Below are 12,536 nucleotides of genomic sequence, written 5' to 3'. Positions count from 1 at the left end.
GACAGGGACTGCCATGGTCCTCCCCAGCCTGGGCCACTTCCTTGATAGCCTGAGTTATCAAGGAGTTCAGAGCCCCACAAGAGGCCGTGAACCAGGAGGGTCAAAGTGACTCACCATCCTGGTCTGCTGGACCAAGTTTCTAGCTCAATTCTGGCCCACTCCAGGGTGGGCATGAGCCCAGGCCTGGCAATCCAATCCATGGAGAACAGTCTCTACATGGTTGGCGGGCATGGTTCTGTTCCTGGAAAGCGCCAAGCACAGGGCCTGCTACACAGAAGTTGTTCAATAACTGTTAGGTGCTGTTATCATGTCTGGAAAGGTGATATTGGGGGTGACCTGCACGCTTTGCAGGCTGGGCTGGGCTGGCCTTTCTTAGGAGAGTCAGAGGTAATATAATCAAGCCCCTGAGATGTGCCAGGCCTGGGCTGAGCTGCATGTGTGACCTTATTGAATCCTCACAGCCCCCTCCAAAGCCCTATTGTACAGATTGGGCAACCGAGGCTCAGAGAGCTGGATTTGGTGTGTGGCTTGCTAACCTTGCCCCTAATCTTCCTGCCGGCCTCTCCCCAGGCTCCTGGGACCATGGGCCTTGGGCCCTGAGGACGCGGGGCTCCCTGTGGCCATGACGACGGGTGACTGCTGTCACCTCCCTGGCTCCCTGTGCGACTGCTCCGACAGCCCTGCCTTCTCCAAGGTCGTGGAGGCCACGGGCCTCGGGCCACCCCAGTATGTGGCACAGGTGACTTCAAGGGACGGCCGGCTCCTCTCAACTGTCATCCGGGCCTTGGACACACCGAGGTATGGTGGCCAAGCAGGGATCTTTGCCTTCACTCACTTCGCTCTCGGGCCCAAGGGATTTCCTCCCAGCCCTGCCTGGGGTCAGAAATCCAGCTGCGGGAATTCCCTGGCAGTCCAGTGGTTAGGGCTTGGTGCTTTCACTGCCGGGGCCTGGGTTCGATCCCTGGTCGGGGAACTAAGATCCCACTAGCCGCGGGCCAAAAAAAAAACCAAAAAAGAAATCCAGCCACCTAGAGGGGCCAGGTGGGCAAATAAACCAGTAAACACCACGTGGAAACTGGCTAGCCAGGTCTGATTCTTCACGAAAAGCAGAAACTCCAGATTACTGGGTAAAATCTGAAGGTCCGATGTTGGTGAGTAGCTCACGTCTTGGGGAGGCTGCTTGAGGAAGTGGCTGGCTGTGGACTCGGGGTGCCTGGGCTCAGGTCCTGAGTAGAAGCCCCTCTCCCTGTACAACCTGGGAAAAGTTGCTTCACCCCCGTATCTCTAAACTGGGGACACCTTCCTCACTGGGTTGTTTTGAGAGTACATGGCCGTGGTCCACATAAAGTGCCCGCAAGGGGCTTTGCCACCTCATAAGCATTTGGTAAATGTATTTAAACCTCAGTGCCAGTTTTCCAGACCCACGTGTGAGCTGAGTCTGCCTGGTTCGCCAACTTGTCACCAGTCCCAAGGAAAAGAGATTTAGGGAAACCCCACACAAATTTAAATCCACTTTAACTCATTAAGATTTAATCTGGCCACCAGTTTTTCAAGTTTAATGTATTTTCATGATGTTTACTTGAGACAACTTAATGCATAAGCTTTTCTTTCCAATTTTTTTTTATTGTTACGATATAACACAATTTAGCTTCTTGGCCATTTTATTTTTATTTTTTAAAAAATTTATTTATTTTATTTATTTATCTTTGGCTGTGTTGGGTCTTTGTTGCTGCGTGTGGGCTTTCTCTAGTTGTGGCGAGCGGGGGCTACTCTTCGCTGAAGTGCGCAGGCTTCTCATTGTGGTGGCTCCTCTTGTTGCAGAGCATGGGCTCTAGGCGCGCAGCTTCAGTAGTTGTGGCATGCGGACTCAGTAGTTGTGGCTCATGGGCTCTAGAGCGCAGGCTCAGTAGTTGTGGCCCACGGGCTTAGTTGCTCTGTGGCATGTGGGATCTTCCCGGACCAGGGCTCGAACCCGTGTCCCCTGCGTTGGCAGGCGGATTCTTAACCACTGCGCCACCAGGGAAGCCCTCTTGGCCATTTTAAAGTGTACAGTTCAGTGGCTTTAAGTACATTCACATTGTTGTGCAACCATCACCACCATTCAACCCCGTAACTCTTCTGATCTTGCAAAACTGAAACTCTGTCCTCATTAGACACTCACTCCCCAGCCCCTGGCCGTGACCATCTACTTTCTGTCTCTATGGATGTGACTCCTCTAGGGACCCCCTGTGATTGGAATCAGACAGTATTTGTCCTTTTGTGATGGCTTCTTTCACTGAGCATCATGTCTTCAGGGTTCATCTGTGTTGTAGCAGGTGTCAGAGTCAATTCATAAGCTTTTCATTCAAAACATAAAAAGAAGCAGATGGAAGCCTTGCAGCGCTTTGGAGGGAGCTCACTGCCGGTCACCTTGTAAGTCTTTGCCTGGCATCGCTTCTTTCAGGGAGCCTTGCCTAAGCCCAGATGAGATTGGAGTTCTCCTTCTGGGCTTCCTCCAGGGTCTTGGTTTTTATGTCTGCATCTCCATCAGACCCCCTGAAGTCAGGACAGGGTCTGTGCTGCTTGAGCAAGGCTGGGAGCAAGGGGACACTTGGCGGGCCCAGGGGCCTCCTAGCCAGAGCTGCCGGGGTGGGGGGCAGGGAGGAAGTCTCCCTCCATGGGGTTCCTGGGGGCCACTGAGTGAGTTGACGTCATCTTGCCCCACCCTCCCTTTTTACACCTGGGGAAACCGAATCCCAGAGGGAGCTGGACCCCTGCCAGTGTCACTGAGCAGAGCGGAGGCTTGAACCTAGGGCTCTCCCTTGGGTGTGGGGGGCAGGAGGAGAAGCCTGTTCGGTCCCATCAGCCTCCCCGGCAGCCCTCAGAGACCCAGGCAAGCAGTGGTACCAGAGTGGCCCCTCCACGGGCAGCTGGTGGTCAGGACAGCTCTGCCCACTGAGACCGACCGCAGGGCCCTCCTGATCTACCCCTCTGCCGTTTTTTAGTTTTTTGGCTGGATTGTATGGTAGTGCTATTTTTTTTCCAATTTTTAAATTTTTTATATAATTTTTAAAGGTTACACTCCATTTACAGTTATTACAAAATATTGGCTCTATTCCCGGTGCTGTACAATCCATCACTGTAACCTATCTTACACCCAACAGTTCGTACCTCCCACTCCCCGACCCTCAGGTTGCCCTACTCCTCCCTCTCCCCACTGGTAACCACTAGTTTGTTCTCTGTATCTCTGAGTCTGCTTTTTGTGTTGTTATACTCACTAGTTTCTTGTATTTTTTAGATTCTGCACATAAGCGTACAGTAATTGTCTTTCTCTGTCTGACTCATTTCACTCAGCATAACACCCCCAAGTCCATCCATGTTGCTGCAAATGGCAAAATTTCGTTCTTTTTGACGGCTGTCTCTTCTGCCTGTTGGTTTTGTTTTGTTTTTTGGCCACACCGTGAGGCATGTGGGATCTTAGTTCCCCAACCAGGGATCGAACCCGTACTGCCTGCAGTGGAAGCGCGGAGTCTTAACCACTGGACCGCCAGGGAAGCCCCCCCTCTGCCTTTTGATGCAGCTCAATCCCAACTTGCCCAGGCTGAAGGCCAGGGCAGAACAACCCTTCCCAGAGAGAGGGCTGCTGTTTTCCCAAAGGGTTGTCATCATCCAGGGATGGGGCCCTCTTTACAGCCTCCTGGCCAGTCTCCCCAGGAGGAAATGAGGATCCTCCAGTGCCACTGCTGGGAGGTGCTGGGATCAGCAGAGGCCACACAAGCAGGTCACTGTCCCCCTCCTTCTCTTCACTCACCCTGTAACTCCTCCTACCAGCCAGCCTCTGCCATCTGGGAGCAGCAAGGGTGGGGCTGAAAGATACTGTCCCCAGCACCTGGCTGGTTCCATGACCATAAAATCAAGCCTTCCATTTCACTTCAGAGGAGACCCTGATTCCTGGGGGCCCATGGCACCCCAAGTGGGGCAGAAAGTTCTGGACCCTGAAACCTTCAGAGGACAAAGAGGAAGGCCCAGGAAGTATCTCCAGGGCCCAGGACAATCCACAAAGGCTCAGGCTTGAGGGCCAGCATCTGGGGCCCCTCTGGCCTCTGTGAGGCCTCCGTTCTCTCCGCCCCCTGGTCTGTGAGCCAGTCCCTCCAGGAAGCTGTGCTGAGCGTTTCCGCACCCCCAGCCCTTCCACCTGGCCCCCTCCCGCTGCCCGATTCCCCATGGCTTCCATTTCCATCTCCCTTCTGCCCATGGAGCATGCTCTGGGCAGCCCCACTGGGATCTGTGAATGTCTCACCCGCTCCCCCGTCCCATTTCCTCCTCAACTGTATCATTTGCATGATTTTCCTGCCAGAATTTCGAGAGTAAAGCCCATTTCTCTTGCCCTACTACCGGTGGCAGGCAGCCTAGTGGCTCAGAGTATACAGTCCCTGGAGTGACTTCCTGGGTTCCAATCCCAGCTGTGCCCAACTACTAGCTGTGTGACTTCTGCACAAACAGGTTAACCCCTCGATGCCTCAGTTTCCCTGTCTATAAAACAGGGGCAAAAAGAGCACCTTCCTCCCAGGCTCCCTGTGAGAATGAGAAAAATTAACCCAGATGTTGCCCTCCAAATTGTGCATGGGACCTCATCAGTGCTCAATCATAAATCAGTGTGTGCTTTGTTTTCTTGTGTTTTGTTTGCTCTGAACTTGCACCTCTGAAGTAGGGTTCTTCAGGGACAAACCCCCAAACCGACGTGGCTCTCCCTCAAGGTTCTCGTCACTTCCACTTCCCGGCTTGGTTTCCGGAGCAGGGATCCCTTTCCTGTTCACTTGATGTGTGTGGGGAGTGTGGGAGCAGAGGGGAGCCGGGCATGCCCTTTTGACCTTGGAGGAAAAAGTAGCAGCCCAGGCACAGGATTGAGGACCAGAAAGCAGACCTGAGGGGTCAGCTCAGCTCTTGGGTTTCAAAGCAGCCAGGCCCTGCCCCGCAGCAGGAGACACTGAGAAAATGATAGAAAGTTTCTGAGGGGAAACTGGTGTTATCTGGAAAACAGCTCTCCTGCTCCACCTCCTCCGTGTGTTCCCCCAGTCCTCTCTCTGGGCAGAAATGTCTGGAAAACAATGACTCATGTGCTGGACAGCTGCTGGGGCCACCAAGGCCATGCCCCTGGCCTCCTGAGCTGCCCCAGGAAGGACCCAGCATCCCCAGAGACCAAGCTGGGGCCGAGACTTCCCTGAAGCAGCTTCCTGCAGACGACTTTTTTTTTTTTTGGGGGTACGCGGGCCTCTCACTGTTGCGGCCTCTCCCGTTGCGGAGCACAGGCTCCGGATAAGCAGGCTCAGCGGCCACGGCTCACGGGCTTAGCCGCTCCGCAGCATGTGGGATCTTCCCGGACCGGGGCATGAACCCGTGTCCCCTGCATCGGCAGGTGGACTCTCAACCACTGCGCCACCAGAGAAGCCCTGCAGACGCTTTTTATGTCTGTTTTCTGAGCCTCACTAGAGCAGAAGAGCCGGGGAGCTCTTCTCCCTGGACGCACAGGTTTCTTAGGTAGCATGGCCTTCAGGTGCGGCTGGATCCAGAGCTTCTGATGATGTCCTTGAGACTCTGCTTCTCCCTATCTCTTGGCTCCACCTTCCTCTGTTTCCCTCTGTTTTGGCATCATTTACAGACTCCATGTGGGGACCAGGCTGCTTCCAGCAGCTCCAGACTTACATCAATCATGCTGCCTGTAGTTCTGGAGTTTAGGGGAAAAAAAAAAAAAAAAAAAAAGAATTTCAGGAATCAATTCCCAGTGGCTCTGATTGCATCACACATGCTGTTCCCTGAGTCAGCCCCTGTGACCAGGGATGTGTGGTGTTTTGATTGGTCAGGCCTGAGGTCATCAGGGGTGTCGTCTTGAGGACCAAGAGTTGAGAGTGGATTGGTTGCCCAGCACAATCAGGGTGGTATTGTAGGAGAAGGAGCAGTGGACGCTGGGCAGGCAGGTACAAGTGATGCTCACCCTGGACCTAAAAAGGTGCTGTGGGAACCTTGGGGAGGGAGCACATCACTCCACCTGTGGGAGTCTGTGAAGGCTTCCCAAGGAAAAGGATATTTGGAGCCGGGCATTGAAGGATGAGTAGGAGTTTGCCAAGTAGCAGCATATAGGGGCGATGCTGAGCTTGTGATCCAGTGCATGTGAAGTAGGCATAGGCAGGAAACTTGATCGTTACTCATGTGTCCCATCTCTGTGTCTAGTGATGGTCCATTCTGCAGGATCTGCCATGAGGGAGCGAATGGGGAGAGCTTGCTGTCTCCGTGTGGTTGCACTGGCACGCTGGGCGCCGTGCACAAGAGCTGTCTGGAGAGATGGCTTTCCTCATCCAACACCAGCTACTGCGAGCTGTGCCACACGGAGTTTGCAGTGGAGAAGAGGCCCCGGCCCCTCACAGAGGTATGCTTGGGAGCCTGAGGTTGGAGTGGGCAGAGGGGAAGAAGGCAGGCATGGGGCCAGAGGAGGGAATTGCCCTGGAGGATCCTGGTGGGCTGGGGAAGCAGCTTCTCTATAGGGAGGAACCTCTCTCCTGTCCCCGGGGTCAGTTCTGCTGATGGGGGTGGGGAACCAGGCCTGAGGTTCCAGACCTGACAGATCCTGTGCCTCCTCCCTGTTTTGGTCACTTCAGGTGACCCTAAGGCTGAGACCTGAGGAATGAGAAGGGGGTGCCCAACCTGAGGAAGGGCAGTCCTGGCGGAGGGCACAGCAAGTGCAAAGGCTCTGAGGCCAGGAGAAGCTTGGTGTTTTTGACAAAGCCCACGTGGCTGGAGTGGAGCTAGTTAAAGGAGGAGGAGAGTGGCCCAGAAGGAGGGGTAGTGGCCTCGCTGGGGGACTTTGTGGGCCAAGCCTGGGAGCTTAGACTGTAGCCTGAGCGTGATGGGTGGGGGTTGAGATGGGATACTCCCAGGCATGATGGGAGCCACATGGCTTTCCAGAGCATTGCTGGTTGCCCGGGTGCCCTCCAGGCTCCTCTCTGCCCAGCTTGGCTTGGCGTGGGACAGCTGAGAGCTGCAGGGGGATGTCACTGTGCCGAGGTATGGGCTCGTGGAAAGGCCCCTGGCCCACCCGGGACCTTGGGCTCTTAGGAGAACAGTTGGAGGGAGAGCCAGCCTGCCTGCACCGCTCCCCCCCCCCACACTTCCACCCCGGTGCCTTTGCACATGCTCTTTCTGCAGCCTAGAGCGCTGTCTCCCCCATTCTTCACCAGGCCCCTTCTGTTCGTTCGGTTCTCTGCGGTGTCACCTCCTCAGCGTAGCCTTCCCCATCCTGATCATTCACCCTGTTTCATGCCTCCCCCGACTAGCATGGGAGCTATGGGCAGGGACTTCTTCCTGCCATCATCTGTGGCAGGCAGTGTAGCATAGAGGCCAAGATGCACAGGCCCTGGGATAAGACTTCCTGGGCTCCAGTCCTGGCTTTGTGGACGACTAGCCATATGAGTTTGCACAAATGGGTCAGCCTCTCCGTGCCCTCAGTTTCCCCCATCTATAAAACAAGGTCATGGGACTTCTCTGGCGGTCCGGTGGTGAAGACTCGTGCTTCCACTGCAGGGGGCATGCGTCTGATCCCCTGCGCAGCCAAAAAAACCAAAGAACCCCAAAAAAAAAACAGGGGCAGAAGTGCCCTGCACCTATCCGGGCCTGGCCTGTCATCGTCATCGTCTCCATAAATATCTGAAAGAAGGAATGAACGCGGGGAGGTACCAGGCAGGAGGCTGGTCCTGCAGGGCCCAGCGAGGAAGATGGGCGTCAGCAGAGAGGTCGGAGGGCCTGGCGGTCCCGCACCCCATCCCTCCGCGGAGGCTCGAGAGAGGGCCGTACATGATGGTCTCTCTCAGCGGCTCCACCTCCCTTCTTCTCTGCAGTGGTTGAAGGACCCAGGGCCTCGGACAGAGAAGAGGACACTGTGCTGTGACATGGTATGCTTCCTGTTCATCACACCTCTGGCCGCGATCTCAGGCTGGCTGTGCCTGCGCGGGGCCCAGGACCACCTCAGGCTCCATAGCCGGCTGGAGGCGGTGGGGCTCATCGCCCTCACCATCGCCCTCTTTACCATCTACGTCCTCTGGACGCTGGTGAGTGGCTGCCCGCCAGAGAGCAGACATCTGGGAGCAGTCAAGCCCGGGGTTTGGTCAGTGGCTTGGAGGGGGTGGGGGGCGCCCTGCCTGCCTCGGCTTGTGGTCGGCCCTCGGGTGGAAGCAATTCCCAGTATCTCATGGAGCTCCAGATTCCAAGCTGGTCCAAGGTCCAGGGAGCCAGGCGTGAGCCTTCTGCCCCAAGGATACAAGGGCACGTGATCACCTCTGCTGAGTGCAGGCCCCGCCGGCCACGAGCTCCACCAAGACTGTACTGGCGGGGGTGGGGGGGATGGGGAGAGAGAAAACGACTGGGGTGGAGAGAGAGGGAGTGTAGTGGGGTGTTGTCCCTGGCTTCTGGCAGGCATGAGAACCCTTCACTCAGAGAGGAAAGGTCCCCAGAGTCTGGCCCCTCAGACAGAACCACTGGCCTCCAGCCGTGGGGCACTCCCTCCTCAAGAATTGTTTCCCAGCGCATCCACCAAGCAGGTTTTTTAATACAAGTAGGATGAAACCATAGGTCCTGCTTTGCAGTCTGCTTGTGTTCACTTTGCTAATGTCCTTAAGAAAAAAAAAAGGCAGCCACCCAACAATCCTTCATTGTATGGGCGTGCTGTATTTTTTTTTTTTTTTTTTTTTTTTTTTTTGCGGTATGCGGGCCTCTCACCGCTGTGGCCTCTCCCGTTGCGGACCATAGGCTCCGGATGCGCAGGCTCAGCGGCCATGGCTCACGGGCCCAGCCGCTCCGCGGCATGTGGGATCCTCCCGGACCGGGACACGCGTCCCCTGCATCGGCAGGGGTACTCCCAACCACTGCGCCAACAGGGAAGCCCCGTGCTGTATTTTTTTTTAACTAATCCCTTTTGATGGACACTGGGATCATTTCCAATGTTTTTTTTTGTTGGTTTGTGTTTTTGTTTCCCTTCTTTTTTTTTGCCGTTATAAACTGTGCTTTGGGTGCCACCTGTGCAAATGTTTCTTGGAACTGGCTTTGTTAAAGAGTATGAACCATTGACATTTATTGGAAAAAAATGTTTTTTTTTTTAAATAGATTTGACTCATTAGAGCAGTTTGAGGTTAAACAGCAAAATGGAGCAGAAAGTACAGAGTTCTCCAAAATCCTCCCCCACACCTGCAGAGCCCCTTCCACAATCAGCAGGGCACCAGAGCAGTGCATTTATTACAGTCGATGAACCAACATTGACACATCATCACCCCCAGCCCATAGTTTACATTAGGGGTTCACTCTTGGTGTTGAACAATTTGTGGGTTTAGACAAATGTATAATGACACGTATCCACCATTAGAGTGTCATACAGAGTATTTTCACTGTCCTAAAACCCCTCTGTGATCCTCCTGTTCATCTCTCCCTCCCCCAAGCCCTGGTAACCACTGCTCCGCTTACTGTCTCCATAGTTTTGCCTTTTCCAGAATGTCCTATAGTTGGAATCATGCAGTCTATGGCCTTTACAGTGAAAGTGCCGAGTCCTAACCACTGGACCACCAGGGAATTCCCTATAGCCTTTTCAGATCTGCTTCTTTCACTTAGTCATATGCATTTAAGTTTCCTCCATGTCTTTTCATGACTTGATAGCTCATTTCTTTTTGGTGCCAAATAACATTCCATCGTCTGGATGTCCCACAGTTTATTTATCCACTTACCCACTGAAGGACATCTTAGTTGCTTCCACGTTTTGGCAGTTATATGACCCATTGACGTTTGGCCCCTTCCAAGAGGCTTTATCACTTCACTGCCACCCTCTGAGAGACAGAAAGGGACACCCCCACCACCACCTTCCACACACACACACACACACACACACACACACACACACACACACACAGACCCTCTCACCTTTGCAGGGCCCTCAGTGCTGGTGGGGAGGTTCCCCAGGTGAGGGAATGGGTGTGTGTGCACTGTCTGTGTGAGAAATGCCTAGATGCTGCCCCTGCTTCTGGAAGCAGGAGCCTGGTCCTGGTTAGGTCGAGGCAGATGCCTCAGGGGCCCGGTCTTCCTCTCTTGGGGGTAGAGGCTGTATGGCCAGAGGCTGGCTCTCCTGCTCATCTCCACCCTGCCCTGCAGGTCTCATTCCGCTACCATTGCCAGCTGTACTCCGAGTGGAGAAGGACCAACCAGAAAGTGCGCCTGAAGATCCGGGCCACCGATGGCCCCGAAGGCACCCAGCACTCCCCTCTGGCAGCTGGACTCCTGAAGAAGGTGGCAGAGGAGACGCCCGTGTGAAGGCCGGGCTGGCAGGGCCAGAGGCAGCTGGTGATGCCCTGGCGTTTGGAAGGACAGAAACTGCCCGACCCTTCCCGCACGGCCGGAATGCTTCTTAGGCCAAGAGATGCCAAAGTGGAGCTGATTCCGTGATTCCCATGTGAAGCTATTCTCAGATCGTTTTGCACACTCTTATACACGAGGAGGACAGACGGACGTGGTCCCGAGCTTCGGATGGAGCAGGCACCCTGATCTCATTCTGAGGTCTACCTGGCCCCTCCTGGGCCAGCAGCCATGGCCGGAGGCGAGTCGCGGGCACCCATTGAGCTGGGAGGTTCCGCAAGCTTCTTGCACTTTTCTGCACCTGGCAGGTTCACATTCCCGGCACTCTCAACTTTATAAAGTTGCACCGTGTTTCAAAACACCCGCCCCACCCCCACCCCCAATGAATAAAAGGAGCCCTTGCTGGACAAAACGGACTTGTCAGTCACGTTTCTGAGGCCTCAAAGTGAGGGCGCGGGGACCGAGGGGAGTCAGGACCACACAGAGGTAATAGCAGCAACAACCAATGCTCTCGGCTAGTTTGAGGGATCCCAGGGCTAGAAGCAAAGTGCGAGTTTTCAAGTGAAGAGCAGGTAGCAGGGCTATGTATTAAATGATTTAAAATAAATATACATAAGAATAGTGTCTACTTCCTGTGTGTCTCCCGTGGGTCAGATACCCCGCTGGGCCCTTTACACTCACTAACAAGTAATGTCCACACTTACCGAGGGTCACCCTGAACAGGGCCCAGTACTTTTTTTTTTTTTTTGGCCACATCATGCAGCATGTGAGATCTTAACTCCTCAACCAGGGATTGAACCCTCGCCCCCTGCATTGGAAGCAGAGTCTTAACCACTGGACTGCCAGGGAAGTCCTGAGTTGTAGTTTGGTGCTAGGCTGTCTTTCATGACCCTTAACCCTAGCAGAGAGAGAGCAAGTCTTAGACTCAGATCCTTTGGCAGAGTGTATGACTGAATTTACACTTTAATAGCATCATTCTCTTATTTATTTTTTACAATAAGCTATTTATAGCAAGGTTTCAATGTGGGCTGTGAGGTAAAGCAACATTTTAACATCCTTTTTTTCTTTGGCTGCGCTGGGAGGCTTGCAGGATCTTAGTTCCCCAACTAGGGATCGAACCCAGGCCTTGGCATTTTTTTTTTTTTTTTTTTTTTTTTTTGGTGGTACGCGGGCCTCTCGCTGTTGTGGCCTCTCCCGTTGCGGAGCACAGGCTCTGGATGCGCAGGCTCAGCGGCCATGGCTCACTGGCCCAGCCGCTCCGCGGCATGTGGGATCTTCCCGGACCAGGGCACGAACCCGTGTCTCCTGCATCGGCAGGCGGATTCTCAACCACTGCGCCACCAGGGAAGCCCCAGGCCTTGGCATTGAGAGGGCAGAGTCCTAACCACCAGACCGTCAGCGAATTCCCAAAACATCCTTCTTTTAAAGAAAATAAAGTGTCAGTTACAGGAAAGAGTGAAGGAATTAATAGTGCAGGCGATAGCTAAACCCAGGAATCTGGGCAGTGTTGGATTAAATCAACCAGCTTATAGGAGCACAGCCTAGTAGAAAGTTTGTCTCCTCAGCCTGGGCTTGGCTTGTGGCTCATCTCCAGTCACACTCACTGCTGGAGAAGAGATCAGAGAAAAGGTGGCTTCTTGTCCCTGCTGCTTTGTATTCGGCCTCCTCTCCATGATTCTGACAGACTGCTGTGGCCTCTTCTGCCATTTCTGAGCCCTGTTGGGCAAGGGAATTCAGAGATTCGTGAGGCTTCTTCTGGTCCAGGGGCCCCTCTGGTCTAGAGAGGTCTAAGGGGGAGGGGGGAAATTCCCTGGCTGTCCAGGCCAAAAAAAAAAAAAAAAAAAAAGAGAGAGAGAGAGAGGACTAACGGGGAGGAAAGGAAACTGAGATAGATTCCAGTGTGACCATGTGAAGAGGGTTGGTGTGCACAGGGGATTTTAGTAGATCAGAGATTTCCGGGGGCAGGGGGCAGGGTGGGTGGGGGGAGATGAGAGGAGGGGCTTGCAGATGGGCAAGAGAAAGGAGTTCTGAGACAGGTGAGTCTGGGAAGTTCTTGGGAATGGGAGCTGGAAAGAGAGGGTGGGGCCTCTCCTCTGCCTTAGCCTGGGCTATTGGATTTATTCTCCGGGCCTGGAGTTCTCAACCTGGCCGGATTAAGTAATTAATTTGGAGGA

The 12,536-nt window shown here is 54.0% G+C and overlaps 1 protein-coding gene across 2 annotated transcripts; it reads left to right on the top strand.

Moving 5' to 3' along the window:
- Positions 1 to 542: 542 nt before the first annotated feature.
- Positions 543 to 10,778, top strand: MARCHF2 (membrane associated ring-CH-type finger 2). 2 transcript variants are annotated; one of them, XM_055082912.1, is made up of 4 exons: positions 543 to 798; positions 6,208 to 6,403; positions 7,869 to 7,922; positions 10,162 to 10,778. In XM_055082912.1, exons 1-4 carry the CDS (start codon positions 623 to 625, stop codon positions 10,318 to 10,320), a joined length of 585 nt encoding a protein of 194 aa, XP_054938887.1. In that variant the 5' UTR covers positions 543 to 622; the 3' UTR covers positions 10,321 to 10,778. The 2 variants fall into 2 exon arrangements, with proteins under 2 accessions (XP_054938887.1, XP_023990239.1); XM_024134471.3 differs by having other exon boundaries at positions 546 to 798; positions 7,869 to 8,078.
- The last annotated feature ends 1,758 nt before the right edge of the window (positions 10,779 to 12,536 follow it).

The sequence above is a fragment of the Physeter macrocephalus genome, unplaced genomic scaffold, assembly GCF_002837175.3.
Source record: "Physeter macrocephalus isolate SW-GA unplaced genomic scaffold, ASM283717v5 random_284, whole genome shotgun sequence".
Classification (NCBI taxonomy): domain Eukaryota; kingdom Metazoa; phylum Chordata; class Mammalia; order Artiodactyla; family Physeteridae; genus Physeter; species Physeter macrocephalus.
Note: the sequence above shows the minus strand (reverse complement) of the source record. Positions and strands in the feature narration are given on the sequence as shown.

Coding starts and splice junctions, on each gene's coding strand:
- MARCHF2 (XM_024134471.3), top strand. CDS start 623: ATGACGACGGGTGACTGCTGTCACCTCCCTGGCTCCCTGTGCGACTGC. Junction 6,404..7,868: donor GGCCCCGGCCCCTCACAGAG/GTATGCTTGGGA, acceptor TCTTCTCTGCAG/TGGTTGAAGGACCCAGGGCC. Junction 8,079..10,161: donor TCTACGTCCTCTGGACGCTG/GTGAGTGGCTGC, acceptor CCTGCCCTGCAG/GTCTCATTCCGCTACCATTG.